This window comes from Doryrhamphus excisus, chromosome 9 (assembly GCF_030265055.1).
Source record: "Doryrhamphus excisus isolate RoL2022-K1 chromosome 9, RoL_Dexc_1.0, whole genome shotgun sequence".
Lineage (NCBI taxonomy): Eukaryota > Metazoa > Chordata > Actinopteri > Syngnathiformes > Syngnathidae > Doryrhamphus > Doryrhamphus excisus.
The window spans coordinates 12514679-12531823 of NC_080474.1; the positions used below are offsets into that span (position 1 = coordinate 12514679).

At 38.3% G+C, this 17145-nt stretch overlaps 3 protein-coding genes across 3 annotated transcripts; all 3 read right to left on the reverse strand.

Annotated features, from left to right (window-relative positions):
* Positions 1-421: 421 nt before the first annotated feature.
* Positions 422-1354, reverse strand: LOC131135971 (olfactory receptor 11A1-like). The gene has a single exon (XM_058082408.1). The coding sequence runs from the start codon at positions 1352-1354 to the stop codon at positions 422-424; it is 933 nt and encodes a 310-aa protein (XP_057938391.1).
* Positions 1355-9688: 8334 nt separating this feature from the next.
* On the reverse strand, positions 9689-10642 carry LOC131135974 (olfactory receptor 10J4-like). The gene has a single exon (XM_058082411.1). It carries the CDS (start codon positions 10619-10621, stop codon positions 9689-9691), a length of 933 nt encoding a protein of 310 aa, XP_057938394.1. The 5' UTR covers positions 10622-10642.
* Positions 10643-13739: 3097 nt separating this feature from the next.
* On the reverse strand, positions 13740-14684 carry LOC131136225 (olfactory receptor-like protein OLF4). The gene has a single exon (XM_058082847.1). It carries the CDS (start codon positions 14682-14684, stop codon positions 13752-13754), a length of 933 nt encoding a protein of 310 aa, XP_057938830.1. The 3' UTR covers positions 13740-13751.
* Between the last annotated feature and the right edge of the window lie 2461 nt (positions 14685-17145).

A 17145-nucleotide genomic window follows, 5' to 3' on the forward strand; every position in this document is an offset into this window, starting at 1 on the left:
GAAACATTATCCACAATCGCTTTTTCACAGGGAACCATGTCGGTTTGGATCTTTTTTCTCACTCAATAATAAAATATTTCATTAAAAAACTGCATTTTGTATTCAGTTGTGTTGTCATTGACTCATATTTAAATGTGCTGAATGATCTGGAACATTAAAGTGTGGCAAACAAATTGTAAGTCAATGTAAAAAATATTTAATTAATAAAAAAATCACTAACATAAATTACAATTAACTGATTATAGAAAACAAGAGTGAAAGTCACAGAAACTTTGTTAGATTGTAGATTTTAAAAATAAATGATAAATTATATCAGACAGTGTGGTTTTCAGCATTCTTTTTCTTCTTCCATATACGTATACCTTCTAAACCCATATGCTCTCCATATGGAAATGACTTTTTCCACTGCTATCAGGTGTGATCATATGCTTTTAGTCATGGGCTGACACAACAATCTCTTGATGTGCTTTGATATTTCTTTCATTTTCACCCCATATAGGATTGGATTGAACAGAGGACCGTACACAACTATTTGTAAACTCATAATTAAATTGACACTTTTTGGAAGATCTGAGTCCAATCGAGCTGAAATGGCATCAAATACAGACAAAAAAAGGCAGAAGATTAAAACCATCAGATGAGGTAAACATGTCTCTGCCGCTTTTTTCCTGACTTCTACACAACTGTGATAAGTGATGATAAATATCTTTACATAGGTAAAAAGGATGAAAATCACAGGAATAACAGCGGCATTGACAATGAAAATCAAACCGTAAACATTAAGAACTGTTGATTGTACACAGTAAAGCTTAAACAGTTTATTGTTGCAAAAAATTCCATCTGTTGTAAAGTCACAGAGTTTCTGTTTAGAATTAATCGCAATCGCTACGGCAACCTCAAGTGCAGGTATAAACCAGGCCAAGGCCAAGAGAACAGTAACAGTTATTCTTCCCATGATAGTTGGATATTGCAGAGGTTTGCAGATAGACACATACCTGTCATAAGCCATGGCTGACAGCAAGAGGAAGTCTGAACCAGTTAAAGAATAAAACATAAAACTCTGAAACATACAAGCTGAATGAGAAATGATCTGTCTTTGGGATAAGACATCAATGAAAAGTTTGGGGTAGATAGTAGTGCTAAACAAAATAGAGTTGACCGACAAAGCTGCAATGAAAATGTACATAGGCTCATGAAGGTTCCTGTGAATACAGATGACACATATGATGGTTAAATTAGTACAGAGGATGAGGAGATATAATGCCAACAAGATAACAAAATAAAGATATCCGTGTTTGTCCACTCCTACATAGCCACCAAGAGTTATATATGTTCTATTGAACTCAGCATCCATGAAGTTAGTCCCAGATGAAAAAGACTAACAGACTGTGTCAAAGCAAACAAGATTCTGACAATGAAGATCACATTGATCCACGTCCAGGTACCTGATGTTACCCTTCATCTCCACGATGCAAATTATGAAGTATTCGAGTAGACATTTATAAGACTTGACCACCCTCCATGGATCTCATTAAGTACTCCACCAAGAGTTGCTGTCATGTCAACAAGCTCCTCTAAGTCTTCATGGTGATCGGCAATTGGCCTCCAAGTTGAGGAGGCGTTCTGTAATCTTTTGGGCGATTACAATCATTGTCAACATCCTCAATAGCAACGATGCAATTCCCTAATGCAGTGATTTTCAACCACTGTGCTGTGGCACACTAGTGGAATTATCCAATTTTTATATTGGAATATTCCTTTCTATGGATATCATTGTTTCCCGAAAGGTCATTCGGAAAGAGAAAAACTCGTCATGTAAAAACGTGGCTACTGTCGAGTGTCTGTGGTGTAAAGACTGGCAGAGCAATGTAATATTGGTCCGTGTGGCAAAACCTACCTTGTTCCTCCGATAGACTTATTGATGCACGCATGAGGTCGTGGTGACATTTTTGGTTAGTGGTGTGCCACAAGATTTTTCCAATGTAAAAAACGTGCCGTGGCTCAACAAAGGTTGAAAAACACTGCCCTAATGAAACCTTCACAGAGGAGGAAGTTATATTGGAAACAGAGATGGCCGGACTGTTAGGCACCAATGGTTTGAGGCATGTGGCATAAACTGTGTCACGCGATTGTAGGTACCGACTTTGGGACAGAGGTACAATACGATGTAACTCAGGTTATATTCACACTGCAGGTCAATTCCATTTGTTTAATGTTGTCTTTAATGGTGAAAACAACCACAGTAACATGTTTTAGTATCATGAGCAATTTAAGAAACAGGTGCTCTGATTCAGCAGAAAACCAATGAAGGCCCATAGGAAGGACACAATTGAAAGACGGCTCTTAGCAGACATATTTCCATCCCGACTAGAGACAATAATCTATCTATCTATACAATTAATGTACAAGAGTTTATTAAAATTACATTACTGGCTGTGGAGTTAACAATAATATGTACGTAGCTTTGCATCTGGAAATATTAATTATCCATCATGATATATCCAAGTGGCGGCACGGCGGACTAGTGGTTAGCGCGCAGACCTCACAGCTAGGAGACCAAGGTTCAATTCCACCCTCGGCCATCTCTGTGTGGAGTTTGCATGTTCTCCCCGTGCATGCGTGGGTTTTCTCCGGGTACTCCGGTTTCCTCCCACATTCCAAAAACATGCTAGGTTAATTGGCGATTCCAAATTGTCCATAGGTATGAATGTGAGTGTGAATGGTTGTTTGTCTATATGTGGCCTCTGATTGGCTAGCGACCAGTCCAGGGTGTACCCCGCCTCTCGCCTGAAGACAGCTGGGATAGGCTCCAGCACCCCCCGCGACCCTCGTGAGGAAAGCGATAGAAAATGAATGAATGAATGATATATCCAAGGGAGTAACTTTAGGTTAAATAGCTGCCTGTATAAAAGCTTAGTTAATATTCACATAACAAGCCCGATTAAAAATGCCAAATTATGTCATAGAAGAATTTAAGGAAACACATTCAGTTATTTCCCAAATTGGGAAGATCCATAACATGAAGTCACTCAACACATCTCTCCCCTTCTCTACAACTGTCATCCGTTGCAGGACTTTGTATGTGATGTGACTTGAAGGAGCGTCTGGCGATGGTCAGGGTTGAACGTGTCACTGAGGCCTGAATATGTCAAGGCGAGTCAATTCGAGAACTTTCATTAATTCATTCATTCATTTTCTACCACTTACGAGGGTTGCAGGGGTGCTGGAGCCTATCCCAGCTGTCTTCGGGCGAGAGGCGGGGTACACCCTGGACTGGTCGCCAGCCAATCACAGAATTCGAGAACTTTTTATTTGTATTTTTTTGTTTTTCCAACTAACTTCCCCTTCCCTCCCCTATTTATTAGCACACACACACAAACACAAGTGATGTCATTTCATATGGATGCTGGTTGACCACAATTAAGGACGTAGCGGGGTGCACTGTGGCTAATTAGGAATGAGAGTGTCGTCAGGATACTGTAACAAGAGGTGAACAACAAGGCATCCATCAGGGGAATATACTGGAACAACTAATTATGAGCCAGTGGTCACAGTGAGATGGCCTGATGGGATGTTGTGTCTGACAAACAAGCACCCAAGCTCCCTTGATGACACCATCACCATCAGGATGTTTGTTTTGGTAGCTCCTATTAAACTCCAGTCTGACATCAATACTGTACAACAAACTTCAACTTGATGTTTATTTCATTTTATTACTTTTCATGTTATAGTTTGTGGTTTGAATCTGAATGTAAATCAAAGGTTTTTTTATATATATTATTGTAAAAAGTATTTAATATCATATAGTATTTAGTATCATATTAACTCTCTAACAAGATCTCAGTGTATAGACTGGTCATATATCTCATCTCGTTTCATATTATCTACATACTGTATAGTATATATCTCTGGGGAAAACTGTTGATTTTGTTAATACTTGGGTTGTTTATATTGTTTATTTTTCTATATTGTGTATTTTGTACTGCTTAACTGACCCTGTACTCTTGCTGCTGTGCAATACAAATTTCCCCACTGAGGGACGAATAAAGGCATATCTTAATCTAAATAATAATCAAAGAGGAGGAAAAAACAGACTACAACAAAATACGCCAGTAACAGAAGGTCACTGGGAAGCTAAAAGTACAAACAAAAGAGTAGAAAGTAACAAATAAGGATTTACAAAGTGGCTCAACTACTTACAGACAGTAGGCAGCAAAAATAGGAGTACAAGGGAGAAAAACAAAAGGTCAGCAGCAAAAATGAAGTGTGCGACATGCAGACAGGGCGAGGCATGACAAGGCAAATGACCTGACAAGGGAACAATGGAAGTGGAGTGGTATATGAAGGCCTAATGGCTGATGGACAACATGTGTGCAGACCAGGAGAACAAGGCAGGAGTCTGCTGCAGGACAGAACAGAGACGACAGGGGGCAGCAGACCAAAACAAGTGCAGGTCATGCACTTTGGAGAAATATCATATCACGGTAGCCTGAAAAGTCCAGTGACAAAACAAAGCATGGCATTGGGCAGGGTGAAAAATCAATACCTAATGTTAGCATACCAATACTCTACCGTGAGAGATAATGGTGCTAAATATCGGGGTGCTATTCTTACTGAGCAGTATTGACATATTAACTACTACATCCTACAGTTTATTTTCTAGGCCAACGAAACAAAACAGAAGTGCTTTGTAATAATACGCTGCAGTGCGGCGCAGCACTGCGCACCCACGCATCTGTCCCTCCCACCACCGCAAGTGGCAAAAAAGGAGGAGAGACAGCGTGAGAGGGTTTAACAATATTGGTCATATGTAAACATGTATGTATTTTTCTGTGAGCCAACATAAGTACTTGTTATAACTTTATATATCCTCTAGACCAGGGGTCTCAAACTCAATTTACCTGGGGGCCACTGGAGATAGGGTCTGGGCTTAAAATTAACAAAGCATGATTAGAGCCCTGTAGACATGACAAAACACGACTATAGTCACATTTATACTTTTTTTATTTACAACATATTGCGCAACTGCAGGGTCTTGAGACACATGCTAACTCGCAGACTAGAGAGCTAGCAACCTAAACGGTAGCCTTCAAGTTATTTCCTTTACACTTAAATAGCCAAAAACTTACCACTTCCACACGGATAGGGAGCATAACTATTAACAGTTATTTAACCTTTAACATGAACATTAATCAAACGTAATAATTTTTTCTGGCTACATGATACCATACAGCATCCATATCAAACTTGCGCGGGCTGCACTAACATTAAACTTTCATATCAAGGCAGGGGCCTCAAACTACTGTCCTGCGGGCCACATTTGGCCCGCGGGCCGCGTGTTTGAGACCCCTGCTCTAGCCAGTTTTTATTTGAATATAATAATACAGAGCTCAAATGTTAAAGAATGCAAGTCTCCCCTACTTAAAAGAAAAGATTGCTGTGATTACATGACGGAGAAAGTATACAATACACCTTCCCATGAGAAAGCAGACCAAATGGAACCAAGTCAGGAACCGAGTCAGCCAGTCGTAGAGGTTCAAAGGGGACCCCTGGAGATATCAAAGACTCCCCTTCCTTTGACCTGAGGGGTAGGGAACACCATCAAAGACAATTCTGAGGGGGGTGTCTCCCTTTTCAGGAAGTTCGCCTGAAATTCTTTTTGCTTCAATCAATCGATCACACTGTAAAATAAATGTAAGATGGTGAATCTGAAACTGAAAGATGCTTCGTGAGTTTTGTTTTTGTTTTGCCTTGGGTTTTTTTTTGTTGTTGTTGTTTTCTGAACTTTAAAGACCCACAGAATATTTGGGTTTATGAGTTTTAGGACTACATAAACTTTGTAAAAAAAAGCTTTAGACTCTCTTTCTTCATCAGAAAAAAGTTTGCTTTTAGCCTTTTTGAGTTTTTAGAACATAGTGTGGTTTGAGCAACAACACCTGATATAGATTTTTTTAAAAACAGAGAAAATTAGCTTTTTTTGCAAATTCAAACAGAACGGTGACGTCCATATTTGTTGTTTTAGTGACACCTCAAACATCTGGGCCCCGTTTCACGAAGCAGGTTTAGTGAAAACTCGGAGTATGTTAACCCTGAAATGAGGGAAACTCTGAGTTTTCCGTTTCAAAAAGGGAGGTAAGTCAAACCAGAGACAGAGGAGTAACTCCAGCCTGTTTCACAGAGAGAGGTAACTTAACCTCGGTGTCAGTTACTATGGCAACAGACTCTGTGAACATAACCTGGTCGGGACCAGGTTTTCTTCAATGAACCTCGAGTTTCTTTCTGTCTCCGGTGTGATTCATTCATTGTCGTGCGTGTTTAAAGCCAGTTTGGTCGTTTTTCATAATCACCATCACCAACAGCAGTAAAATAAACAGAAAGACAAAAAATTTTTTATTTGGTCTTCTTTATTTCCTACAAATAAGAAAAAAAATGGTTTCTTACTTTTTAATTGTTACAATCATCAACACAATTCACCTATGACCATGCACCCACCTCTAACTTGTGTTTTAATAATTCAATTTCCAGATCCGTTTTAGTTATCTGGCGGTCCAGCAGCACCATTTCTTTTTCTGTTTTTTGTACTGTTTTTAATAAATGCACTTTGTAGATTTCTTTTAGTGGTAGCTGGGAACACATAAGGATGACATTATACAGTTGCACATGAATTCCACTGAATTAACCTCTGGAATTTACTGAATACATATCTCACTGTGTCAATCTGTGCTGTGGAGGTTGAGGGACCCTCTTCCTGCTGCCCAGCCATGCTCTGCTAAAATGGATAAGAATCCGTTAATACTTCAGTGTAGGCTAAAAGTCACTATAATCCACATGTAAACACATGTGAATGGAGAGGAAATCAGTAACATCAAGATTTTACCTCTGTAGGCCTCTCAGGCTCCCTCTCAGACACCACAGAGAAGGCAGCAGACATTGTGGTCCCATCATCTTCATCATCCTGTTTAGAGTGTTGTGTTTCACTATGCTATACTTTAAATATGGCATAATCTCTGGACTATTGGCTACTTACAGTTAAAGTGGCACATGGATCCACTAGACCAAGTACGTCTTCAGAATCTGTTGAGACAAAAGAAAAACACATGAAAGGGAAATTAACATTGAACTATAGGCCCAAAAGAAGTTTGAGGCCTAGGCCTATTGCATCTTATCAAGGCTGGTGGCTCCTGTGTAATCATGTCCGAGGATGAGGTTCCTCCAGGGATCCCCTCTGCGACTGGCCTCCCGACAGTCTGACTCATGGCCAGCTCCTCTGCCTCGGTCAGACGTGGTGGGGGTGGTCCTCCGCCAGTTTTGCGGGCAGATGCCCGCTTTCTGTTGGCTGAGTAGAAGTTAGATGTTGCTTTTCATATGTCTGATTTAACTGTATACAGGCGAGGACATTTATGTGTGTGAAAACAATATTATGTTGGAGATAATGCACACTGAAACAGCTGCTGAATGATATTTAGTGGTAAACATGATTAAAAAAAGGCACCCTGACTGTTATGCTGAGGGCTTACCTGTTTGAACAATGTTTTTATATTTCATCTTCAGCTGCTTCCACGTTCTTTTTTCGCCGGTGGGATTACATCTAAGTGACATAAATTGTAGCTGTAACACCATTCTACTTGTTTGCATCTGTAGCCTAATATTATTGTGATTGCATAAATGTATATAATAAATTTAAACTTACGCATTGACTCGAGCACTAATCTTCTCCCACGCCGACTCGCGTTCTTTCGCTGCTGCAGCCGTGTTGCTTTTCTTTTTAAAAACGCTTTCAATGTTGCTTTTCTTTTTAAAAACGCTTTCAATGTTGCTTTTCTTTTTAAAAACGCTTTCAAATTTGCCGTATGACCGCATTAATATATCCAGTTCCAGAGGACTGAAATACGACGATCTTTTCGTCTCACTCGTTGCCATGGTGAATCGAGGGAACGGGGCTCCATTGATCAGGGCTTTTTAAAGTCGTGGTGCACGCGCTTAACTCAGAGTGAACAAACTCTGTGTTGATTGAACCAATTGAAATCACCTGTTCTGAAACCCGTAAGTCAGAGTTTCCTGTCTCAGAGTAGATCAACTCAGAGTTCAGGGTTAGACTCCAGAGTTGGTTGAACCTGCTTCTTGAAACGGGGCCCTGAACAGTTGTTTACTTACAACAAAAACAGATTTTGATGACAAAATAAAAACTACATTTCTTCACAGATTTACAACATAACACAAAACATTCATATATTTACAGATGGGTGCTTGTGTGTAAAGTATAGACATGTGTGTGTGTGTGTGTGTGCAAGCTATTTATAGCTCAATAATACATTTTTGCTTGACAGATCTCAATAGTTACGTACAGAGCCCCTCGTCCTCCACTTTTGTTATTCCTGTTTATATAGTTCATGTCATATCCTTCCAGCCCAGGATCCATGCCTTTCTTTGCATCAATCCAGGTTTCTGAGATTGCAATTAAATTTCTTGAATTAACTCAGTTATTGTCGTATATTAATGTAGTGGTCATAGCTGCTTCTACTGTTAATATGAATCACCACCGTATAATGGTATTGAATTTTTTCTGTATAAAACCAGCATTCATTTTTAATATCTGCAAAGACGTATGGATCTGAATCTGATTATTGACCACAAAGGCTGGGTTGGTTGAGCCAAGTCCCCCCCCCCCCCCCCTCGTTTTTGCTGGCACTCTGCCAGCTGCCAGTGGTTGTTGTTCACCTGGCGCCAACCATTTGTCCCATTGTTATGAAACTGCTCTTATTATCATATAAAGTATTAGAAATGTGCCTCTCCACATGTGATTTATTTATTTAAAAAAATGTAGTTATATAATTGTATGTATTTATGCCATGTCATCATGTCATGCCATATTTAAACACAGGAAGTGAACACCAAATCAGTAATTGTTGTGATTTGGAGGGGCAGTGGAGTTCTATAAATTGTTATTTTTAAATAAATTACTTATATTTTTATGTATCTAATTTAACAACTCCCCCCTCCACCATTGCATAAGCCATTTATGTGATATATTGATTCAAGATGCTACACTCAATTCCAGCTCGGTGTTTTGTTCAAGGTAGCCTCTGGATCCTCTGGAGAAATGTTTCTTTCAAATGTATGTTTGTCTCCTGGCCATCATGGCGAGGAGCATCTTTGATCCCATCTATTCTAGAGATGGATAATTAGAAGAATGTATAATGTCTTCATCAAATCATTTTGGCTCGCTATGTGACTTCAAACAAACACAAAAGTACATGTCAGGATAGTTTATTGAGGTGCAGTTATTGGGAACAATCATTTTGCATTCCATATCACATAAATGGCTTGCGTAATGATGAAGGAGGGGAAAATTGTTAAATTACATATAAGTATTACTATTTAAAATAAAAATTTATAGAACTCTACTCCTCCAAATCGCAAGACAATTACTGACTTCCTGCATTTAAATATGACCATTTCATACATACATACAACTATATAAGTAAATATCTAAAAATAAATACACATAACTTAAGACATGGATGAGGAAATGCATAACCAATAACATAATGTAGGACAAATATTTTTATTACATAATAGTGGTTGAATATCATTTTGGATAAATGATATCAGATGATATTGTCAGCTTTCTTCAATACCAAAATTCTAATGTAAATAACATTTTTTAAGGATTAAAAAACAAGTGTGATCATTTGTTTTTCGTCCAAAAATGACACAATAATCTCTTGATGTGTTTGGAGATTTCTTTCATTTTCACTCCATATATGATTGGATTGAACAGAGGACCGTACATAACTATTTGTAAACTCATGATTAAATTGACACCATTTGGAAGATCTGACTGCATTCGAGCTGAAATAACATCAAATATACACAAAAAAAAGCAGCACATTAAAATAATCAGGTGAGGTAAACATGTCTCTGTAGCTTTTTTTCGGACCTCTGGACAACTGTGATAAGCTATCAGAAATATCTTTATGTAGGTAAAAATGATGAAAATCGCAGGAACAATAATGACATTTAGCAGGATAAACATAGGATAAACCTTAAGAAATGTTGATTGTACACAGTAGAGCCTAAAAATTTTGTTGTTGCAAAAAAATCCATCTGTTGTAAAGTCACAGAGTTTTTGTTTAGAATTCACTACAATCGCTACGGCAACCTGTAATGCAGGTATAAACCAGGCCAAGGCCAAGAGAACAGTAACAGTTATTCTACCCATGATAATTGAATATTGCAGAGGTTTGCAGATAGACACATACCTGTCATAAGCCATGGCTGACAGCAGTAGGATATCTGATATGCCTATCGAGTAAAATATAAAATATTGAAACATACAAGCTGAATGAGAAATGATCTGTCTTCGGGATAAGACATCAATGAAAAGTTTGGGGTAGATAGTCGCGCTCATTAAAATAGAGTTGACCGACAAAGCTGCAATGAAAATGTACATAGGCTCATGAAGGTTCCTGTGAATACAGATGACACATATGATGGTTAAATTAGTACAGAGGATGAGGAGATATAATGCCAACAAGATAACAAAATAAAGATATCCATATTTGTCCACTCCTACATAGCCACCAAGAATTATATATGTTCTATTGAACTCAGCATCCATGAAGTTAGTCCCAGATGAAATGAAAATCGTTGTGATTTGTGTAGGTCTTTTATAATACTCGTTCATCCTCCATGGATCTCATTAAGTGTCCACTTGTCAACAAGTTCATGTCAACAAGTTCCTCCAAGTCTATGGTGATGTAGGCTCACTTGTGGATAACCAATATGGACACAATAGGACATTTTTCTGGACGATAATTATATTATTATTGGCTGGCCACCAGTCCAGGGTGTACCCCACCTCCCGCCCGAAGACAGCTGGGATAGGATCCAGCACCCCCGCGACCCTTGTGAGGATAAGCGGTAGAACATGAATGAATGAATAATTGTATTATTGTCAGCATTATTTTGAGACCATTTTTTCATTAATGATATAATAATATGATATGATAATATGTATGTAGGTGGTACAATAATGTGATATCTCAAAAGCAACAAACTTTAATTTCTCAATAATATTTATCATTGTGGAATACACCATAAGGTGTGAGGTGTAATGTTTTGTTTGTCTATATGTGCCCTGTGATTGGCTGGCAACCATCCATATATGTATGTATGTACGTATGTTTGTTTGTATGTATGTATGTATGTACGTATGTACGTATGTACGTATGTTTGTATATATGTATGTATGTATGTATGTATGTATGTATGTATGTATGTATGTATGTATGTATGTATGTATGTATGTATGTATGTATGTATGTATGTATGTATGTATGTATGTATGTATGTATGTATGTATGTATGTATGTATGTATGTATGTATGTATGTATGTATGTATGTATGTATGTATGTATGTATGTATGTATGTATGGATGGATGGATGTTTGTATGTATGTATGGATGGATGGATGGCTGGGTGGATGTATGTATGTATGTATGTATGTATGTATGTATGTATGTATGTATGTATGTATGTATGTATGTATGTATGTATGTATGTATGTATGTATGTATGTATGTATGTATGTATGGATGGATGGATGGATGTTTGTATGTATGTATGGATGGATGGATGGCTGGGTGGATGTATGTATGTATGTATGTATGTATGTATGTATGTATGTATGTATGTATGTATGTATGTATGTATGTATGTATGTATGTATGTATGTATGTATGTATGTATGCATGTATGCATGCATGCATGCATGCATGTATGCATGCATGCATGCATGCATGCATGCATGCATGCATGTATGTATGTATGTATGTATGTATGTATGTATGTATGTATGTATGTATGTATGTATGTATGTATGTATGTATGTATGTATGTATGTATGTATGTATGTTTGTATGTTCACTCTGCATCTGTCTGAGCACATTGGTTCAATAAGTGAGAGAGAGTGGGCTCTCATCTCGTTCAGCCTCTTTCAGCTACTAGCTACTGTCCCTACTGTAGCTACTAGCTACTAGCTACTAGCGACTGTAGCTACCAGCTATTAGCTACTAGTGACTGTAGTTACTAGCTTCTAGCGACTGTAGCTACTAGCTACTAGTGACTGTAGCTACAAGCTACTAGCTACTAATGATTGTAGCTACTAGCATAGCTGCAGTTAGCCAACTCTGTGACTCTGTATTTTATTTTTTCTTGTGAATTTGTTATTGCGCTTTAAATATGTTTGTTCTTGATTAATTGCAAAAACATCAGTAAAATACTCAATTACTAAAATATTTGATAGTTTCAAATGAAAGGAAAGGTATACAAAACTGTAGTGAGACCAGCCATGTTGTTTGGCCTAGAGACAGTGCCACTGAGGACAAGACAGGAAGTAGAACTGGAGGTAGCAGAAATGAGGATGCTGAGGTTCTCATTGGGAGTGACCAGGATGGATAGGATCAGGAACGAGTACATCAGAGGGACATTACATGTTAGATAAAGTCAGAGAGGCCAGACTGAGATGGTTGGGACATGTCCAGAGGAGAGATAGTGAATATATTGGTAGAAGGATGCTGCGTTTAGAGCTGCCAGGTAGGAGGCGTAGAGGAAGACCAAAGAGGAGGTTTATGGATGTAGTGAAGGAGGACATGAGGGTAGTTGGTATGAGAGAGACAGATGGAGAATAGAGGGTTGGATGGAGGATATTGATTAGCTGTGGTGACCCCTGAAGGGAAAAGCCCAAAGAGAATGAAGAAGCGCTATCAACATCAAAGGGGCTTCCCTGAAGAGCCCTGATGTAAACAGTGTTAAGTGAACCCCGCCTCTCGCCTGAAGACAGCTGGGATAGGCTCCAGCATGCCGGTGACATTCATGAGGATAAGCAGTAGAAAATTAATGACTGAATGACCCCCACAATGTCAGCCAAGAAAAAACCTGTGTGTTCAAGTCCCTGTTGGAGGCCCAGGTACATTATATTATTATACGAATTATATTTTGTCTGACGGTATTTTGGCGGCAGTATGGAGGCACACTATGAACACTCATGAACACATCATGCATCACACGTGATGTGTGATTGGCTTAAGATGTTACACTCAATTCCAGCTCAGTGTGTAGTTCAAGGTACCCTGTGAAACATTTAGTTTAGTTTAGCTTGGTGTTAATCTTAATGACTCTCCATGTTAACTCCATTACGGATACAAAAGTACAAGTACATACATAGAAGTTGTCAATGATGATTTATTCACTGTAATGTTCATGGTTTTATTTGTTTCAAACATGCTTCGAAAAGTTACATTCAAGTACATCCCGTGTTTACAGTAACATAATAAAAAAAAAAGAGCTTATTTAATTCTACTTTTTCTCCATATCTCAGCAAGTACTGATAGTGTGTTCTCTTCCTGTGTTTAAATATTACTAAGGGATAAAGTCTTAAATAAATAAATGTAAGTAAAATAATAATGATAATTATAATGCATTACAGGAATAACAATCACATGGAAATAAGTCAAAAGTTTGAATAAATATAGGAGTAAAAAGTCACATAATCATAGTATAGTGAATAAATCAATGCAGGGTATACAATAAGCAACAATTCATTTAAAAATAGAGACAAATTCAATTCAGGATCAATTATATCAGACAGTATGGTTTTCAGCATATTTATGTACCGATATGCTGATGTAAATGACTTTTCCCAAGGATTACATGGAGAAATAAAGACTTCACTGCTAACAAGAGTAATTATATGTTTTTGGTCACAAGATGACGAAACAATCCCTTGATGTGTTTTGAGATTCCTTTCATTTTCACTCCATATATGATTGGATTGAACAAAGGATTATACACAAATATCAGCAACGTCATTACTGAACGTACATGTTTTGGAATATTTGACTCCAGTCGTGCTGTAATGATATCAAATATACTCAAACAAGAGAAGCACATTAAAACCATCAGATGAGGTAAACATGTCTCTGCGGCTTTTTTCTTAACTTCTACACAACTGCGATAGGTTATTACAAATATTTTTATGTAGGTAAAAAGGATGAAAATCACAGGAACGACAATCAAATTTAACATGATGAACAAACCATAAACATTAAGAACAGTTGATTGTACACAGTGAAGCTTAAATACTTTATTGTTACAAAATATTCCTCCTGTTCTAAAGTCACAAAGTTTTTGTTGAGAATTAATTACAGTTGTCGCTCCAAGCTGGCTTGCAGGTATAAACCAGGCCAAGGCCAAGAGAACAGTAACAGTTATTCTTCCCATGATAGTTGGATATTGCAGAGGTTTGCAGATAGACACATACCTGTCATAAGCCATGGCTGACAGCAGTAAGAAGTCTGAAATACCAATAGAATAACACATAAAATATTGAAACATACAAGCTGAATGAGAAATGATCTGTCTTTGGGATAAGACATCAATGAAAAGTTTGGGGTAGATAGTAGTGCTAAACAAAATAGAGTTGACCGACAAAGCTGCAATGAAAATGTACATAGGCTCATGAAGGTTCCTGTGAATACAGATTAGACATATGATGGTTAAATTAGTACAGAGGATGAGGAGATATAATGCCAACAAGATAACAAAATAAAGATATCCGTATTTGTCCACTCCTACATAGCCACCAAGAGTTATATATGTTCTATTGAACTCAGCATCCATGAAGTTAGTCCCAGATGAAAAAGGCTAGCAGACTGTGTCAAAGCATGAAATGAAGATCTCACAGACTCTTCGTCTCCACAATGTAAACATTAGAGACTGGTTCATCCTCCGTGGATCTTGTTGAGTGTTCCACCAAGAGTTGCTGTCATTGTCATATGAGCAGTCAATGCTGAGAAGAGTAAGTCGCCATCCACCTTATAAGGATGGCTCACAGGATGGAGACTGTCTGCAATTGGCCTTCAAGTTGAGGAGGCGTTCTGTCGTCTTTTGGGTGGTTACAATCATCAGACCATCCATTCTCAATGTCCACTAATGTAATTCCCTGCTGATTACCATTTTAAAGAGGCTGTCACAAAAACTCATCTTGATTCATGTTGATGTCTTAGCCAATAACAGACTAATATCCAACATTCTAAAGCATTCTTTGTGCAGCCTTACATGCTATTGTCATTAATAAAACTGCCTTAAACTGATTGAAATCCAGTTTGTCAGATTGCTTCCAGTTTGCAAATCATTTGTCTGTGCATATTGTCATTCATGTACGTCATTGTATTCACAGGGCTTTGAATTGATTGCAACTGGACTGTTGATATATTTCCCTTAGGAAGTATTATTAGAATGACGTATTGTCTGAAAAACCTATGGAACCACGTTTTCCAAGAATGTGTAAGTCCCCAAATTCATGTTTCCACAAGCAGCCAGAATGGTAAACAACAGTCAGCAAGAAATGATTTTGTTGCTCGGGAGACTAAAGGATCCCTTTGGAAGGCCACACTGTTCGCAGTCATGGGTTCGAGGTCCGTGGCATTAACTTGGTGTCATGTTGTAGCGTATTGTCCCTTTGCATGGGAGTGAAGGTACTTCGGACAATGGTATGACTAACTAAATGAATGACGAGCCTCAGACAGAAGAACCCCTTGTGGATGAAGATGTCTCAATACAGATCGCTTTTTTATGGATTGGAGATCAGAGGTTTGAGGCTGTGTTTTTGCAGCAGGCCGCAAAGTAAACAAGGCCATATCAGTGGTGTGGAAGTACTTTAATGCATCCATTTTCTAGTATACTATAATGTACCTGGGCCTTCAACAGGGACTTGAACACATAGGTTTTTTCTTGGCTGACATTGTGGGGGTCATTCATTTTCGACTGCTTATCCTCATGAAGATCACTGGTATGCTGGAGCCTATCCCGGCTGTCTTCAGGCGAGAGGCAGCCAATCACAGGGCACATATAGACAAACAACCATTCACACTCACATTCATACCTATGGACAATTTGGAGTCACCAATTAACGTAGCATGTTTTTGGAATGTGGGAGGAAACCGGACCAAACTATTCATGTCCAAACCCCAGGTGTGTCTCAATGAATAAAGAGCTTGATGACCTCAAATGTTTTACTATTAAACTCAGAAAAACTGAAATCATAGTCCTTGGTTCCCAACACCTAAGAGGCAAACTGCATATTATATTACTGCCCTAAATGATCTAGAGTAGTAACATCAGTAATGTTGAATACATTGAAACATTAGTCCATGTTTAATTGGTATCAAACGATCAGTCCTGGGTGATCGATATCAGTATCATCAGCAAAAAAAACCCTGATCGAAGTATTCCTAGTAATAAGCCGCATAACTCTTATTGACAAACATAATACACACATAACTGTGTGTGCAAAATGTTTACTAGCAAACACGTGTGCACTTCATTAAACCTTTGTTTGTCCACATGTCTTCTCATGGTAGTTCATGTGCAAAGTTGTTTTGTTGTTTATCTTCTCAGAAACGTGAAGGAAGCAGTGGGACGCAATGTGGTTAATTAGGTGTGAAAGACTGATGTCAGGATACTGTAACACAAGGTGAATAACAAGGCGTGCCTCAGGGGAAAACAATGGAACAACTAATTATCAGCCAGTGGTCATGTGGCCTAATGGGACGTTATCTCGATGACATCATCACAATAACGATGTTTGCTGTGGTCCGCTGCTCCTTAGCTCTAAATTCCTCAAGGATATGAGACCAACTTGGATATTGTTGTTTGGATCTCCTGTACTGGTCACCAGCCAATCACAGGACACATATAGACAAAGAATTATTCACACTCACATTTAACCCAACATGCTTGTCTATATGGCCAGCAAGTCTCTTGTACATTTTGCTGGTTTGGGAAAAATGCTTGTTACTTTCTGTTTATTTGATATAGTGCAGTGTTTTTCAACCTTTTTTGAGCCACAGCACGTTTTTTACGTTGGAAAAATTTTGCGGCACACCAATAACCAACATTATTTGCTTCTTTCAGCTTTTTTCCTGATTACGGACTCGCCACAGCAGATCCTTTTGATCCGCATACTAATTTAACCAACAATGTTACAAAATGTCACCACTACCTCTCACGTGCATCACTAATTCTATTAGAGGAACGAGGCAATCAGCTTCGTGTTGCCACACGGACGAATATTACATTG

What these genes read in the sequence shown, in the direction of transcription:
- LOC131135974 (XM_058082411.1), bottom strand. Translation starts at nt 10,621, where the DNA reads ATGGATGCTGAGTTCAATAGAACATATATAATTCTTGGTGGCTATGTA.
- LOC131135971 (XM_058082408.1), bottom strand. Translation starts at nt 1,354, where the DNA reads ATGGATGCTGAGTTCAATAGAACATATATAACTCTTGGTGGCTATGTA.
- LOC131136225 (XM_058082847.1), bottom strand. Translation starts at nt 14,684, where the DNA reads ATGGATGCTGAGTTCAATAGAACATATATAACTCTTGGTGGCTATGTA.